The 16,960-nt window shown below is 29.2% G+C and overlaps 1 protein-coding gene across 7 annotated transcripts; it reads right to left on the reverse strand.

The window, feature by feature from the left end:
* Positions 1 to 16,195, reverse strand: LOC122502922 (queuine tRNA-ribosyltransferase catalytic subunit). Of its 7 annotated transcripts, none has more exons than XM_043613262.1 (9): positions 16,035 to 16,159; positions 14,974 to 15,090; positions 13,182 to 13,338; positions 13,001 to 13,090; positions 3,922 to 4,075; positions 3,704 to 3,836; positions 774 to 935; positions 463 to 631; positions 1 to 372 (listed from the first exon to the last, which is right to left on the reverse strand). In XM_043613262.1, the coding sequence occupies exons 3-9, from the start codon at positions 13,323 to 13,325 to the stop codon at positions 28 to 30; spliced, it is 1,197 nt and encodes a 398-aa protein (XP_043469197.1). In that variant the 5' UTR covers positions 13,326 to 13,338; positions 14,974 to 15,090; positions 16,035 to 16,159; the 3' UTR covers positions 1 to 27. The 7 variants fall into 7 exon arrangements, with proteins under 7 accessions (XP_043469197.1, XP_043469199.1, XP_043469198.1 ...); XM_043613264.1 differs by lacking the exon at positions 16,035 to 16,159 and adding an exon at positions 15,899 to 16,021; XM_043613263.1 differs by lacking the exon at positions 16,035 to 16,159 and adding an exon at positions 15,236 to 15,306.
* Positions 16,196 to 16,960: the final 765 nt, after the last annotated feature.

Below are 16,960 nucleotides of genomic sequence, written 5' to 3' on the forward strand. Positions count from 1 at the left end.
CTGACTTAAAAAACTTTGATATATTCATCAGGACAAATGAATATTTACAGCCTCTAAAGCTTCAAGAACCCACGTCGGATAAGTTTTATCTGGATACACTATTGACATAAAATCTTGCACAAATTCAGGAAAAGTTTGTGCTTTTATGCTTTCTCTTATATCTTTCATCAAATTTAATTGAAAAGCAATATTATGTACTGTGAGCAAATGGCAAGCTACAGTTTCCACTGTAGCAATTTGATAAAGATATGCTCTCGTGTATTCTTTGCAAGTGCTGCAATTACATTTCTCGTCTATTGGCCTCTTGTCATATTTGTATTGTTCTTGCTTTAGATTTAGTTGTCCATGTCGAACCAGAGCACATCCAAATCGCTGGAAAAAATTAACGAAAAAGTTTATAATTATTTTTTTCAATGATAAAAGTATTCAACAATGATGAAAAGAATCTTGAAAAATACTAACAGCTGTTCTTGTCGGGAAGACACAGTCGAACATGTCAACACCAAGCGCACAACATACAACTAAATCAACAGCAAATCCAACTCCCATTAAATATCGTGGTTTATTCTTGGGAAGAATATCAGTAGAAAGATGGACCATTTTCCAAAATTCATCCTTACTTTCACCTCCACTAAAATTTTCAAAATTCATATTATATATTTACGATCCTGTTTTGGTAACCTTTACGTTGTATGTAAATATACATTATTTTATGCTTGTAAAACAAGATAAAAAATTACTTCTTTTTATAGTTAATTAAAAATTATGATAACCTTAATCCGCCGATAGCATATCCATTAACTTTACGTTCTATTAATTGCTGGGCACATTTTGTTCTCAGCTCAGTATTGAGACCTCCTTGAACTATTGGAAAAATACTTTGTTCTTCTGGTTTCTGATGTGCGGATAAACATCTGTCAATCCATCTTATTGTCCTATTTTAATAGAAAGTTGTTATTGAGTGTAGTTATTTTTATTTATTCAATTAGATAAATTTGTTATTTTTTTAAATTGCAAAATATTTTTAGTAGATTCAAGGCACCTCAAAACGCAAAGATTTCATAAAATTAGCAAAGTCAATATTCCACCAAATCTAATACCTTCTCATGTGATAAGAATGTAAAAAACCATTTCCAACAAGATAGGACCAAAATATTTTTTCTGAACAAGAGAAAAAGATTAATTTAATTAATTTGTAATAAAACCATTATTATTTAATTAATAATAATTCACCTTCTATCAAAAATTCAAACTATTTTTTAAAGTTCTGATGAATCACTAAAAAATTAAATGATATAAAAATTATAACAATTAATTGTTTTAACTTATCATTTTCATTTCTTAACATTTTGTAAATAATATTCTTATTGCAATATAGCTTTAAAATATTTCTTAACATTATTAAAAAGCAATATTACGGAATTTAATTTGCTTAAATCTAGAACACCACAAAACCTGGTAGAAAAACAATACAAATATCAATACATTTGTATTCATATTAGCTTGAGAAAAAATTTTACATTAGAAACATTATTCAACCTCGTATAATATTTTACACTCTTAGAAATCTTGTAGAAAATATTAGGATCCTTCTGAATCATTATTTTTACAACCTATTAAGAACACATTAAAACCTTGTAAATTGCTCATTGCTACAAAAACCTATTAAATGGGGCTTTAAGCCTAAAAATGTTATCTTATTAAATAAACAAAATCTTTCTTCGACAAGTTGTCATTCAAAATCTTTTTAAACTTTCTATTGAAAATCATTGGAAAATAATATGCGAGAGGAAAATCCTCTTATGTGAAAACTATTACTTTTGATGTCATATATATATATATAAGAGGAAAACATCCATAAAATCAAGATTACTTTCTTTAGGGTGCAACATAGCTTTGAAATATTTCTTAATATTATTAAAAAGCAATATTACGAATCTAGATTTACTTATAAATAAAGAACGTCATGTTCTAGCGACCCTGAAGTAGTTCAAGACTTGAATCATGTCATTTTGGGCCTGCCCCAAATTTTGCACTCATTGTGTCTCTTTACTGAAGTTATTCTCAAGAGGTCTTAACTGTCCTTCCCCTTTTTGTAATCGAGAGTCACTTATGTTATTTGCGTCACAGATGGACAGAGAAGATGAGCCTAAAAAACGAAAAACAATGAAAATGTCTCAAAATGAAACTCTTGATGATGCGCTTTTTAAGTGGTTTATTCAAAGACAAAACCTCGGTCAGTCAATTGAAGTCAGCTCTATCAGCATTGAAAAATATCTAGAACAGGAAGGATATTCTAGAGATGATATTTATAATGCCGATGAAAGTGGCCTTAACTGGCGATTATTGCCAAAAAAAAATCACTCACAACTCGTCAGGAAATGACAGGGTCAACGCCAACCTGCTAATTCTCGCGGAGTGGATAGGTGCCCTTAGACTCGAGGTAGCCCCATCGAAAACTACAGCTTGCGTCTTCTCCAGGTTCAAGTTCACTTTTGATCATCTTTACATTAACCTATTTGACACCCAGATAAGTTGTGAAAAAACCCTAAAATTCAACATATCTCTAATCTTCTGCCTACTTTAACTTTTATGAATCAAACGGATTCTCACCTGTGGCACTCCAATGCAACCTAACATTTCCACTTTGACTTCGGAACTCTACGCCATATTCAGGGCAGTTTTACACTCACTCAAACATAAATATCCTAAAACACTAGTTGTCTCAGACTCTCTATCAGCATTGGAAAAGATTAAAAACAGCCTTTCATTTAAACAAAACTTACCCACAGTTCATGAAATACGTGACAAAATCCTTAACAACCATAACAACGCTAGAGTCTCGAAACTCAGCCTCATGTGGGTCCCCCCACACAGAGACATTCTTGGCAACACACGGGCGGATGGCGTTCGTTGCGGGACTAATCGCTACGCCAATTGCGCATACTTCAGAGCTTCCTTGGAAGGAAGACATTTCAAACACTATACTGACTCCCGACTATACAGCAAGGAAAAAAATTCGGTGACCCTTTGGGGAGGTGGATCGAGCTAATCACCCATACTTTTCTAGAATAACGACAAAGTCCCACAGGTCCTGGTTTGAGGGACTCTCATTTTCAAGAAATTGGATTAATACTGTGTTGGCAATATTATTTGTTTGTTCTGTTTATTATTTTTATTTGGAGGGAAAATCTAATTTTTCTATTGGTTGTTTGGGAAAGCGCGCAAATATAATGATAAGGGGGAAGTGAATAGCGCCAAAATAAAAGGAATGAATGTGAGAGAGAATTTAGAGATAGGATGAGTCGGTCGTGTCGAAACTCAGTCCTATAAGTAAATTTTATATTTATGTGATGGCAGCTTGCTGTAGTTTATTTTCTCAATTTTATAATTATTTTAATTAACTCAACTTTAATAAATTAATTGTATCATTTATAAATTGTGTTTTGAATTATAAATTGTGAAATAACCTCGTGTCTAATTGTTATCCAAAAATTAATTGCTAACAACCGTGACTAGACTACGCACTTGTCATACCTACACCGCAGATAATTTTTAACATATCCGGTGGATGGCGGAGTCCCGCTGTCTATGCGATACCGAGAAGAGATCTCTAACCTACGTTCTATACGAATGCTAATTGAAAAAATTATGGTTAAGCAATAAAACAGTCTAAATAAGTAAAAGTGAAAAATTTTAATACCTATTCATTGCCTCTTCAACTCTTGGTCCAGTTGTTAGAGTACTAACAACATCATCAAGCTGCATGATAATATCAGCTCCAATAGCATTCTGAATTTCGATGGAATGTTCCGGTGTCAACATACATTCCGTATCTGTTAAAAGTGATTACTTTCATTCGCAAATGTTGATAAATATAGGAACGATATAGAATAAGGGTCTAAACTTGACTTCAAATACCATTATAAGGCGATTTAAAATTAACCCCTTCTTCAGTGATTCTTGCTAATTTTAATAAAGAAACCATTTGAAAACCTCCAGAGTCAGTTAGTAAGCCTCTATTCCATCCCATAAATTTGTGCAAACCTCCTGCCTTCTTAAGAATCTCAGGACCCTAAAATTGCACAAAATATGTGTTGTTTTATTTGAATGCACTACCGTTCAAGAGTATCAGGACGATTACACTCGACTCTATGAAAAAACATGCCATCATTATTTCAATCGTATCTCGTAAATAAAAGGAGATACAAAATAAACTTAAATACGGTTAGAAAGCTGATTAAATTCTGCGTAAAATAAGCCGCCTTTGAGTTGTAGAGTGAGAAAGAAATAAAAAAAATTATCAAAGTTTCTCATTTTCGTCTCTTGACTTCAACTTTTTCAAAAATCTAAAAAAATTTAGATAACATTTCTTTATATTACTCGTGAAACATCATTATTTATTATTCCCCATCATAAATCTGTCCCTGTTTTCTCTCTCATTCTCAGCCACGCGAAGTTAGAATCGAGTCGTCACAGTTGAATTTCAATGAACTAATCGGTCGAAACACGGCTTCACATTTTTAATGATAATTATATCGAAGACGGATTAACCTTTTTTAATTTTCGAAGGTTTGTTTTAAACCCGAAATTCTAACGAAGATTTCTGTTTTTTTCTCACTCTACAACTCAAAAAATAGTTAACGAAATGACTTCAAAGACAGCTTATTTTACGAAAAATTTAATCAGCTTTCTAACCGTATTTAAGTTTATTTTGTATCTCATTTTATTTACGAGATATGATTGAAAAAGTGATGGCTTTTTTTCACAGGGTCGCGTGTAATCGTCCTGATACTCGTGGGCGGTAGTGTACATTCAAGTGTTTATTTGTAGAGAGTCACGGAAAAGCATCAGAAGATCTGAATAATCAGAATGTCTGATGTTTTGTGATTCTTGATTCCTCAAATGGCAAAGCCGCTTTTATGACAAGAAGAGTCTCATCAAAACTCTCACATACATACTAAGAGGAAATCGAAAAGTGTCTATGTACATTTTATTTCCTACAATATTTTACTTGTAAGAATACATAATTTCAAAATAAATTTTCCGATTTTCGAAAGAATAATTATTAGTAAAAATAAATAAATGAAAGTAAATAATTGAAATAGGTAGTTAACTTTTGTATTATGAACGTATTGAATTTTTTTTTCAAATCTTGTTATGTGGAATAAAAGTTAAGGGTTTTTTGAAACAACTTGATTTTTAAAATTGTCAGTTTTTAATTATTTTAATTTTAAAAATTAATTTTACAGACAACAAATTTAAAGTTCAAGTATCTATTTGAAATTAATTTTATTACCATTATTTTATACATTAATACATACAATAAAAAGTCAACAATTATAATCATTTTATTCACTATTTAATACCTCCTCAAACTATGTTCTATCAAGAAATATCTTCATGAGTTATTGCGTCGATTTTGTTCATATGTCGAGCAATCATTAATTCTTTTGTAGTAGGTAAATTAAATAAATCAAAAAACACTACATTATTACCATAAATAATTTTTGTCTCGACATTTCTTATTTCAAACTGAATATCAGGAAGAATGACAGTAAGTAGATTTTTCGTTGGCATTACATCATGTAAATCTACTGTTAAACAAGATGTATCTATATTTGATTTATAGAGAAAAATTTGTTGCATATTATTAACAGTTAATTCTTTAGGAATATTAAAAAACCTTTCAAGTAATGGTGATTCATCACCCACAGACAAGATGAAACTTTCAGTGGTTACAATTTCTCCTACCATCTGTGATAGATCAGTGTCCATAGGTAAGCGGTCTTTTATATCGAAATGGTATAAAACTTTATGCTTAAATTCATCAGTGGAAGCTCTCACGGCCAATCTGTATAATGATTCATGCAAGCGCTTTGTGTCTATTGAAGTTGCAGGTAATTTCTCATATTTCCTGTGCCTCCAAGCAAAAACTGCATAATAGTCTTGAAAATCGTAGGCCTTTCTTGACATGTCCACATTGTACTTCTTCACTGCATTCTCAATAAGTTCATTCATTTCATGGAAATGTTTCTGTCCGTACAGTTCTGCAATCTTCTGTCTTGACATATTCGTACTTTCAGTCTTTCTATTGCCAAACAAAAGAAGCTCCATTGTTTTTACATCACGTACATAATATTCATTATACATTGGACTGATACGCCTATTCCTAACCCAATCTACAGCAAATACAGCATAAGTTGGAGTTGATAAATATTGTGTTAAATCTGTTTCATCTATAGGATTCGTTTTGTAACTTTCTAAAACATCGTGAAATTCATCTCGTTTTAATGTATTAAAATTTGGAAATTCAATATTCACAAGATCATCTACTGTAGTTGGACTGTCAGTCGACAAAATGTAATGCTTCATTTCTTTCGTAGCATCACGTATTGACACACCAATTCTGGAATTTACTACCAATTCACTCGCTTCTTTAATACTTTCCGACCTTCGAATACCAAGTGCTCTTAAACCACCCAAACCTTCTGTTTTTATCTTAAAAATATGCCGTCGAAAAGGTTGCTTTGCATTCTCAAGCTTAGTCTGCTTGTTCAATTTCAGTTCAAGACCAAATGGTTCTTCTGTTTGTAAATTAATTCTTCTGTAAAATACCTTGCCTCGTTTGGACACTCTTGACGTGACAACGGGAACCTCCTTCTCAAAACCAATCAAATGTCTTAATTCTGCGTATCCTCTGGACAACTGGATGTACTTTGGGCCATATGGTTTCGATCCTCCAGGGTAGATAAATCTAAATACTTCACGTCCTTCTATTTGAGTTTCTGCTACGGAAACAATTCTTAAATTATCCGCAGACTTTACACCTTGTCCCGTTATGTGCAGCCAAATACTTTCGAATTTTGAATACTTGAAGTTTAAAGTTGGAAAGTTTTTCGACAGTCGCTTAAACGCATTGCTCATGACTTTACCTATGAAAGCACTGCCGCGAACAGTCAATTTACCAACGAGTTCAAATCCAGGATCCAGCGTTCGAATTACACCAACAGACAGTGATCTGAACATTTGTTTGGTGAAAACAACTTTTGTAAATGTGTCACTGAGACCAGTGGCGACTTTCCGTAAACCAATGGTCATTGTTGAGAGAATCGCCTGACGCAAAGTGTAACTTCTTAGAGAGAGTTCGGCAGCAATAAGAAAACGACTAATTGTCACGCTGCTGATCTTGAATCCGACGCTAAAAACTCCGGCTAAAGGTATGAAAGCAACTACATCCCCAATGCAACTCAAAGCTGCCATATCTTGCTCACCAGCCACTGCGTAGCTTATACAGTGATAGAAAGGAATAAACGCCTTTAAAATATCGAAAAATTTCTCCATACTCGTTTCACCATATCCATAATTAAACAGCTGCTTTTTAAATTCTGCCGCTCTCATTTCTGCAAACTTTTCTACAAAAAAATTATAATTCTCCTTAGATTTTTTGAATGGTGGGGCATTAATATAAATTTCCAAATCAGTGTCTAAAGGTAGACCAACTCTTTTATTAAACTCCTCTTTACAACCTTTCTGAAGCAACAAAGTGACATTAGTTTCATTTTGTTCCAAAGCGAAAAATTCTACCTGATCATTGTGCAAAATTCCAAAGAGATGGACATTTGGTTTGTATTCTGGTGGTATCAAGACACACATATAGCAAATAAAATCACCTTTTGGATAACTCTTATGAACAATTGCGTCTGTTGAATTTATAAGGTCTCGAATGTGAGGAAATCGATCAAATGCGGATCGAATGAGGTCCAATTCCATTAGACGATATTTTTCTTTGATAGAATGAAATTGTGCTTCGTAGACTAGTTCAAGATTAGGTAGCAACTTTGCAAGTTTGTGGCAACGAGTACTTGATGAATAGGTTTTGTAGTCATTAATTAGGGATTCCAAATAACTGTCATTGAGGTAGCTGCACTCCTTGTGTAATACGTCCCTGGCAACGACTGTTCGATTTTTGAATTTGGACATCTCGAGGTGAAACTGGTAGAGTGAATTGGTGGCAAGTGCTTCTTGACGAATATCTTCGAATGTTGAACTCAAGTAAGTGAACAAGGTAGAGAACGCGTCGGACCAAAAGTCTTCATTTTTTATCAATTGTTTCATAGGGTGCCGGCTTATTTTTGCTGTTTCTTTGTGAGCATAGTAGAGTAATGCTGGAAGAGCGAAAATTTGCAAAACAGATTTGGGAAGTTCGTCCCCAATTGCCGAAGCTTCCATAGCCATGGCCAGAGTCGCGTACTTCCGAAAAGAGACTTCGGACATGTTCATCTGTGCGGATTGCGCAAGCCTATGTCCGGCTAGCGCATACAGATACTTGACACTGACGACGTCCATGTCGTGGGACGCGTCGGGCAGCAGTGGCCACAGAAGGTTTTCGGCAATTTTGATAGTCGCCAGTTGAGTCAGATTCGAAACGTCTCCATCGTCGTTTAAACTTCGCAAGTAAGAGAGCCCTTCGAATGCGGTTTGTCTAAAAACCGACAATTTCAAGCTTTTCGAAGTACTCACAATTTCTGCTAAATACCCATAAATATTGCCACTCTGCGAGAAGACCGAATTACTTATTATGTAGTCGAAGGTTCGGTTGACATATTCCATGTCAAGGGTCTCGTTGTCCTGTCCTCCATAGAGATCACTGCCTTCCAACAACTTACGAATAATTTGTTCCTTCAGCTCTGTTTCGTTTTTTGATTTATTAAGATATTCGTAAAAGGTGTTTACGATTGTAAACGGTTGGCTCTTATCTTCCTCTTTTATCAAATGGTCAGCGTAAAACAAGTCACTTAATCTATTCATATAAGTAAATAACGTGAGGAACTGCACAGTTTGTACAGGATCAAAAATAGATGCATTCATTATGTGTAGAATTTATAATAAATCGTAATTTAATCAATTTATGTCCAAGTCACTTTAAAACTTGTCGTGGATACTATTTTGATTTTTTTAATAATACACATTTAAAACTTTTCAATAATTGACGATTGCTCTATAGCATTTTCTGAACTAAATGCCGTACTTAAATGTATTAGAAAAAAATTGGAATGCTACTTTGTATATATTATATTAATTAATATAATCAGCTTTACACAGGTGTTTTAAAACAATAATGAATGAGTCTTAAGATAACAACTACTACATATTTAACTGTTTACTTTGCAAACTTTGAAATATTGAACCTTTAAAAAATTTAATCAAACAAAATTATTATTAATTGAATTAATGTGAAAGGAACACATGTGGTATGAAATCCAAAAAATTGATAATAATTTTAAAGAAAATTCTACTGTCCAAATTTGTTAATTTATATATTGAATAGTAATATATATTTTTTTTATTGATTAGAATATTGTAGTTAAAAATAATAAATGATAATTACTGTGAAAACATTAAATATAATAATTTAAAATTTTTGATTTATTACTAATGTCATAGAAAATTGTGAAGCACTAAAATAAGATGGAACACTTTTGTTTCAATACTAAATTACAATAAAATAAAATAAAAATGTCTAGAAATGAGAGCAACTTATTTTAATACCATGTTTTTTAATACCACATTTGTTTTTAAAAAGTAATGGTTAATATTTTAACAATAATTAATATTTTCTATTAACACTTACTGCCCTATTGAAAAATACACGTGTAACCATACATGCAATTATACATATGTTTTCACACATGTCAGCATACATTGTGTAAGTTCTTAAATATATATTTCACAAATGTTTACATATACATGAATTTGAAACAGGAATTGAGGAGTCGGGAATAAGAAATAGCCGAGCGCTCCAACGCATGCGTTAATATCAGCCGGGTAGCAGTGACAGGCCCAGAGGCGCTCACTGCTCGCCGACTGATATTAGAGAATACGTTCCCGCGCTCGGCGAGTTCTTCTTCCCGGCTCCTCAATTATACACGGAGAGAAAATATATATTAAATTTTGTAAAATGTGACGCGACCCGAAGAAAGGTACCTAAGAAGGGTTCGAGTTAGATTTATCTTGATTAAAAGTTCATTTTTAATTATTTGAATTTTAAACCAATATTAATTGAATATTTTGATTATAATGAAAACTTAAAAACCAACAATTTTTAATTAATAATTGATTCTCTTTCTGTATTTTTACTCAAAAAATTTAAAACATAACCTCAAATTTTTTCCTTCTTAGGTACCTTTCTTGGGAACGCGTCACAAATTATTTTAGAAATTGGGGAAAATGTGCCACAAACCGAAATTTTAACATAGAAAATACTACTTAAATAGTGAAAGAAATAATATGAAATTTAGTAAAGTTATATCAAATATAAGAATTTTAGTTAAATTTTAATATAACTTTACTAAATTTCATATTATTTCTTTCACTATTTTTAGTATTTTCTATGTCAAAATTTCGGTTTGTGGCACTTTTCCCCTAAATTGGGGAATTCTTTTACAAAATTTAATATAACTTTCTCTCCGTACACGTGTAAGATCGCACGCGCCATTGTGTACTGTTTACTGTACATATAGGTCAAAGAACACTTTATTAAATGACAGTTTTTACTTCTTTTTTTTCCCTTACCGGTAGACTGTTAGTTGTATCAAATGTAAATTAATTAAGTAAAAAAAAAGTAATAACAGTCATTTAATAAAGTGCTGTTTGACCTACAGTAATTAAACTAATAAATAATAATGCAATATAAATAAACATATTATGAATAATAATAATAATAATACAAACTTTAGGTAATTGTTTAGTTTAAATAAAAAATTATAAGAATAGAATATTTAAAAATTAATATAAAAAAACCAAATTGAGAACCGTAAAACCAACGGTTTTTTTTAAATTTGTTAATTAACATTGGTTTCAATTGATAATTATCTAATTAAAAACATTCGATTAATTAATTTTATTAAATATTAAAAAGAATGTATCACATTTAAACGATATTTAGAAAAAAAATTAATTTTAAACAACTAAAAACAACGTCGCTATTCATTTGTTAATTAACAGTTGTTTAAACAATGCTATGTGTAAATATTAACTATAATTATTAATAGTCGTTTATTTTAACCAACAGTAGTGCACATTGCACCCATTTATTTAAAATTTTTGCTATTCGGAATTGAAATTATTTAAATTGTTCATAAAAATTGCTTAAACAATTATAAATGAGTTCTGATAATTACTTCAACTGGTATTTACTTTCGGATCTCTAATACAGAAGATTAGATAAAATTCAATTACTAAAAGTTAAAAAAAACAAACTTCTTATAATTAATCCACTAAATTGTTAATAACAATTATAAGCGATTTTAAAAAAATGTATTAACATTTAGAATACATTTCTAGGTTATAACTTTAAAAATTTTGGCCTTCGCTGATGTAATAATCGCTGTTTCTAAAAAGTTATGTTGATTTTAAAGAGAAAATTAAAAAAAAATTTTTTTTTAAATTTTGACAAATCGTTGACTTGGTGTTTGATTTAAAGTGAAATTTCATTCATAGTAAAAAGTAATACTATTAATGGATTATTTTAATCCTTTTTTGGTGTTAACTTTATGAGGAAGTTTATTATTTCCAATAATACTTTATTTAAAAGTCTAATAAAATTAATATAATAGGGTCAAAATAAGTGAAACCGGCCACTTGAAAAATTTTTATCTCCAATTTTCAAGTTATCTATGATTTTTAGTAGATATATGAGTACACTTTTTCCCCCTAAAATATTTTTCAAAAAAAAATTTTATTTTTGAAGTAATCAGGTATTGAAGTTTTAGGTCATTTTATTTTCATTTTATTATTACTTTGAAACAAATAAAGATAATTAATTTTTTTTTTTTAAAATTAAAACTTAAAGTCTATACTTTAAAGGTGAAATAAAGCGATTGCTAAAAAATGAAAATTTATAATTGTTATTAACAATTCTTTTGAACAATTGCAAATTGAAAAATGTTCTCAATGTTTTTGAAAGATTAAATTACGATATATTGATGCGCAAAACTATAAGGATTCATTTAAAAAAAAGAAAAATGAGTAACCTCCAATATTATAGAAATTGTGTAGATTTTTCTGCCAAAATGCAGGCCAAAATCGATTTTTAATCTTAAAAATCCGCTTGAAAGCGTGAAGTTTCTAACAAAACAAAAGAAGATCTTATTTATTCGTTTGCAATTTTATCTTTTTCCAGGAACTTGAGTCAATTTTTGCTTGCATTTTGTCAGCAAAATTTACATAATTTCTATAATATTGGAAGTTACTTATTTTTCTTTTTTTTAAATGAATCCTTATAGTTTTGCGCATCAATATAGGGTAAACGTACCAATTGTCGAGGATGGTTCCTGTTGTCGAGTAAACAAACTTTGAATTTTATTTAAACAATGTAACATATTGTAAATGAAAAAAAGTAATAAATATGAATTTTTTTAAGCGTTATAAATGTGAAAAAAATATATTAATATTATATAAACAAACAAATGAGACATTTTAGACAATATTTTTTGGTTATTACCATGGTAACATCGACAAATGGAACACCCTCGACAATTGGTACACTTACCCTATCGTAATTTAATCTTTCAAAAACATTGAGAACATTCTTCAATTTGCAATTGTTTAAAAGAATTGTTAATAACAATTATAAATTTTCATTTTTTAGCAATCGCTTTATTTCATCTTTAAAGTATAGACTTTAAGCTTTAATTTAAAAAAAAAATTACTTAATTATCTTTATTTGTTTCAAAGTAATAATAAAATGAAAATAAAATGACCTAAAACTTCAATACCTAATTACTTCAAAAATAAAATTTTTTTTTGAAAAATATTTTAGGGGGAAAAAGTGTACTCATATATCTACTAAAAATCATAGATAACTTGAAAATTGGAGATAAAAATTTTTCAAGTGGCCGGTTTCACTTATTTTGACCCAATAAAACAAAATAAATGTTTAGAATATGAAAACTTAAAATAAAATATTAAACCTTTTTTAGAATATGAAAAAACTTACAGGTCTAGTTCCTAGATGATACGTATTACTTAGCATTATTTGACAATTTAAATTCTCTAGTTGCTGAGGCAATAATCCTTTCAAAGTTCCCTGTAAAACAAAAATTGTAGTTGTAACATGATTATAAACCAATAATCCTTAAATTAAATTTAATGTGCACAAGGTATATTTAAAAACATACCTGCGTGCCAACCGGCATAAAAACTGGAGTATCAACTATACTGTGAATTAAAGTCATTACGCCAGTTCTAGCTTTTGAGGTGTTACATTCCGCAATTAAATCGAAAATTAAAGGTGATTTTGTTGTATTTGCCATTATTTTCATTTATTATTAAGATCTGTAACAAAAATTCCACTTATAAATATTATTATTAATGAGATTTTCGGTCATTACAATAATTAATAAATTATTACATCCAAATAAATAATATTCATTATTTTTTAATAATCAAATCTCTAGAAACTTTATATATAACCGTGAAAACGTTAATGAACATTAAAGAACGTTATTGTAATTTATAGATACAGATGACAAATTCTATCTCTAATTTATGTATAAAAATTAAAAAATACAAATTTTTTTATTATCAATTTAACTGAATATTTATGTTTGAATAAAATGAATCACGTAGGAAGAAAATTGTTCTGGAAAAAATTTGGAAGTGTATGAACTACAAATGAAAGGTATGTTTAAAATTAAAATTTTTTATTTTTATTAATGAAAATCATTAAATTTCAATTATTTGTTCATAAAAATTAAATTATCTTTAACAATGAAATTTACATGTTTTAAAAATCTTAATTTTACAGAATTTTAAATTAAACCATCTCGAAACTTTAATTACTAAAAAAAACTTTGATCTAGAAAAAATCGATTTTTTTAAACTTCTAATAAAATTCTTTAAGGGATTTAATTATTGTCAAGTGAATTTCACAAAATTTTGTGAATTTTATAATTCTCTAATAAAATGATTTTAAAAATTCAAGTAATGATTTAAAAATTATATTGAATTAATTTTGAACATAAATTAATTCCGAAAACCGCATCTGTTTTTACCAAAGTATTTTTAAAGGTACATAATTATAATTATTAACTTGAGGAAAGTATATTTTAAAATTTATTTATTTACAAAAATCAACAAACAAGGTATTGTTTTTTTAAAATTCGATTATTTTTCGAATTTTCAATGAGAATTTTTTAAAAATACTATTATATTTCAAAATATATTTTAAAAGTAATTTCTAAATTAAATTATTTAAAACTTTTAATTTTAATTAAAAACCTTTTGAAATTTAATTCTTATTTTAAAAATTGCAAACAGTAATTTTTCCAAAATTATTCAAAACTTTAAGAATTTTTATAGAAAAATAATGTAATTTACAATTTTTCAAAATAAAAATTTTTATACTTTTGCTTCACTTAAATTTTTAATAATTTAATTAAAAAATCTTTTCAAATTTAAAAATGTAAAAATTAATTTCTTTATTATAAAATTTTGCAAATTTTTTCAAAATTTTTCACTAAAATTCTTTTTTAAATAAATTCTAATCAGATTTTAACAACGAGAATTTAATTATTTAAATGAAAAATAAGTTAATTTATAAAATAATTAATTATTTTTAATAATTGCACCTCTACCTCTTTATTGAGTTTTTGTAATTGGGGTTAAAGTTTCTTACTCCACTTATTTTATTATTTACAAATGAACTGTCAAACTTTTGACATAATAATTCGGACTATAAAACTAAAAATTGGAATAAAAAAACACTAACTTCACGTGAGGGCAAATTATGTCGATCATTATAATATAATAATTTTGAAAATTTTTTAAAAGGACAAAAATATATTCACATATCTATCAAGAAACGTAAATAACATGAAAATCGGAGACAAAAGTTTTCAAGTGGCTGTTTTCACTTATAATCTTGAAAAAACTTGAGATAGACGTTTGACTAAATTTAATTATACCTACATTAATATCAATAAACTCTGCAATTATTATTGTTGGACTGTAACAGGAGACACCTATAGGGTGAAGGAGCCTGTTGTCGAGTCGACACCAGTTTTCGAGTTCTGGTGACTATTTATGCTTATAAATAGTAAATTATATTAATTACGTAAAATAAAATAATATAAAAATATTCCCAATTAATAAAGTTATTTATAAAAAAATGTTTTACATTGTAATGTTAAATTGTTTGTCTTTAAAAAATAATTTTATGTGCATTACTCACGAAATCAGAGGAATGACACCATTTGCTATTTTCATTCGTAATGTGACTGGTGTTATTTTACTTCCAAAAACAGTATATTTTTTAATATTTAAAAAACTTCTTTAATACCATCAAATTCAGAAGAAAACAAAGAGTATATAACTGTTGATAATTACTTTATACGATTATTTATTAGTTCAAACAAAATTAATACTCGGTAACTAGTACTGAATTTTGATTGCTCTCCAATTGTCGATTTGTTGACTCGAGAAATGGGTTCGGCATATTTTATTATTTGACACCATTTTTCGATTGTCAATTAATAACGTATGCATAAATATTATGTCATTTTCGTAGGTTAATATATGATTAGGTTTATGTAAACATCATCTAATAACGTAAGAAATTTTCTTTAAATTAAATTTTTGATAGAAATCATTTTTAATTTAAAATTTATTTTTTTGGAAACATTTGTTATGAAATAATAAATAAATAATATTCTATTAATTTCTATTATATGACAAAAAACAAAAACGACAACTGGGTCAAGAAATCGAGCAATTGGTATCTGAGCCTCGACAAATGGTATTTTACAAACAATTTCTTTTATATTAATTATTTAATATATAATTAATTTTTTTAACGAAATTTTATCAAGTATACAAGCTTATATACTCCTCTTACTTAAATGATATTTTTTAATTTACATGGATGGCCTTGATTGTGATTAAAAAATGTTCACTTTAACGTATAAGTGATTAAAATTGATTTATTATGTGTAAAATACTTATACTTATAAGAATTAAAACAGTTTATTTACACGTTATTTGAAGGTTCCCTACTTTCTTTTCAAGCGTCTTTTGGTAAATATTTATGTATCATAACAATTTCTATTTCATATTTTGTAAGTGTAATATTTTTATTTGTATACTAAATAACACGTGTTATAGCAGACTATAACTAAAATCGTCAGCTAAAGGCCAACACACAATGGGTTCTCGAAAGTTGTTCGCGAATCAAATGTATGAGATAGAAAAGGACGCAAATATATGTCACTCCTCTTCTAACTCATGCTTCACGTTCGAGAACATATTGTGCATTGGCCTTAAAAACCTGTTTTCAAAAGGAATTTTCTTTTTTTTGTATTATCGCTAATGGCGTGTTGCAGAGTAAACAGCCATATAATGCAGAATAAATGCAAAAGAAAATAACATTATAGCATAGGGTGCAGTCACACGATCTCATGCAAAACTTATGCATGCAGGTTGCCATGGTAGCGTTCAAGAGTGAGAGAGATAGGAAGTTATTTTATCTCTCTCACTCTTGAACGCTACTATGGCAACCTGCATGCATAAGTTTTGCAGAGGCATTAAGTTTGTCTCACTCTACATTTTCTTACTTTTCCAAAAACAGAAAATGCAGAGTGAGACAAACTTATGCCTCTGTCATAGAAGAGAGAAAGACAAGAATGGTTTTTCCAAAAGTCGTGTGAACGTACTCTTAGGTTGAATAATAAATGTGACAAGGATAGAAGTAAATGAATATAAATGCAAGCATGCAAACACAGCTTGTTAATTGTAAAGGCCAACGCACAACTACTTCGCGAACGTCGTTCGCGAATGTAAAGCATGAGTTAGAAAAGGACACAAATATATCTCTGTCCTTTTCTAACCCATGCATTGCGTTCGCGAACAAGCGAAGTGTTTGTGCTTAGGCCTTAAGAATGAGAAAGATAAAGATAGGCAT

Source organism: Leptopilina heterotoma, unplaced genomic scaffold (assembly GCF_015476425.1).
Source record: "Leptopilina heterotoma isolate Lh14 unplaced genomic scaffold, ASM1547642v1 Lhet_24, whole genome shotgun sequence".
Lineage (NCBI taxonomy): Eukaryota > Metazoa > Arthropoda > Insecta > Hymenoptera > Figitidae > Leptopilina > Leptopilina heterotoma.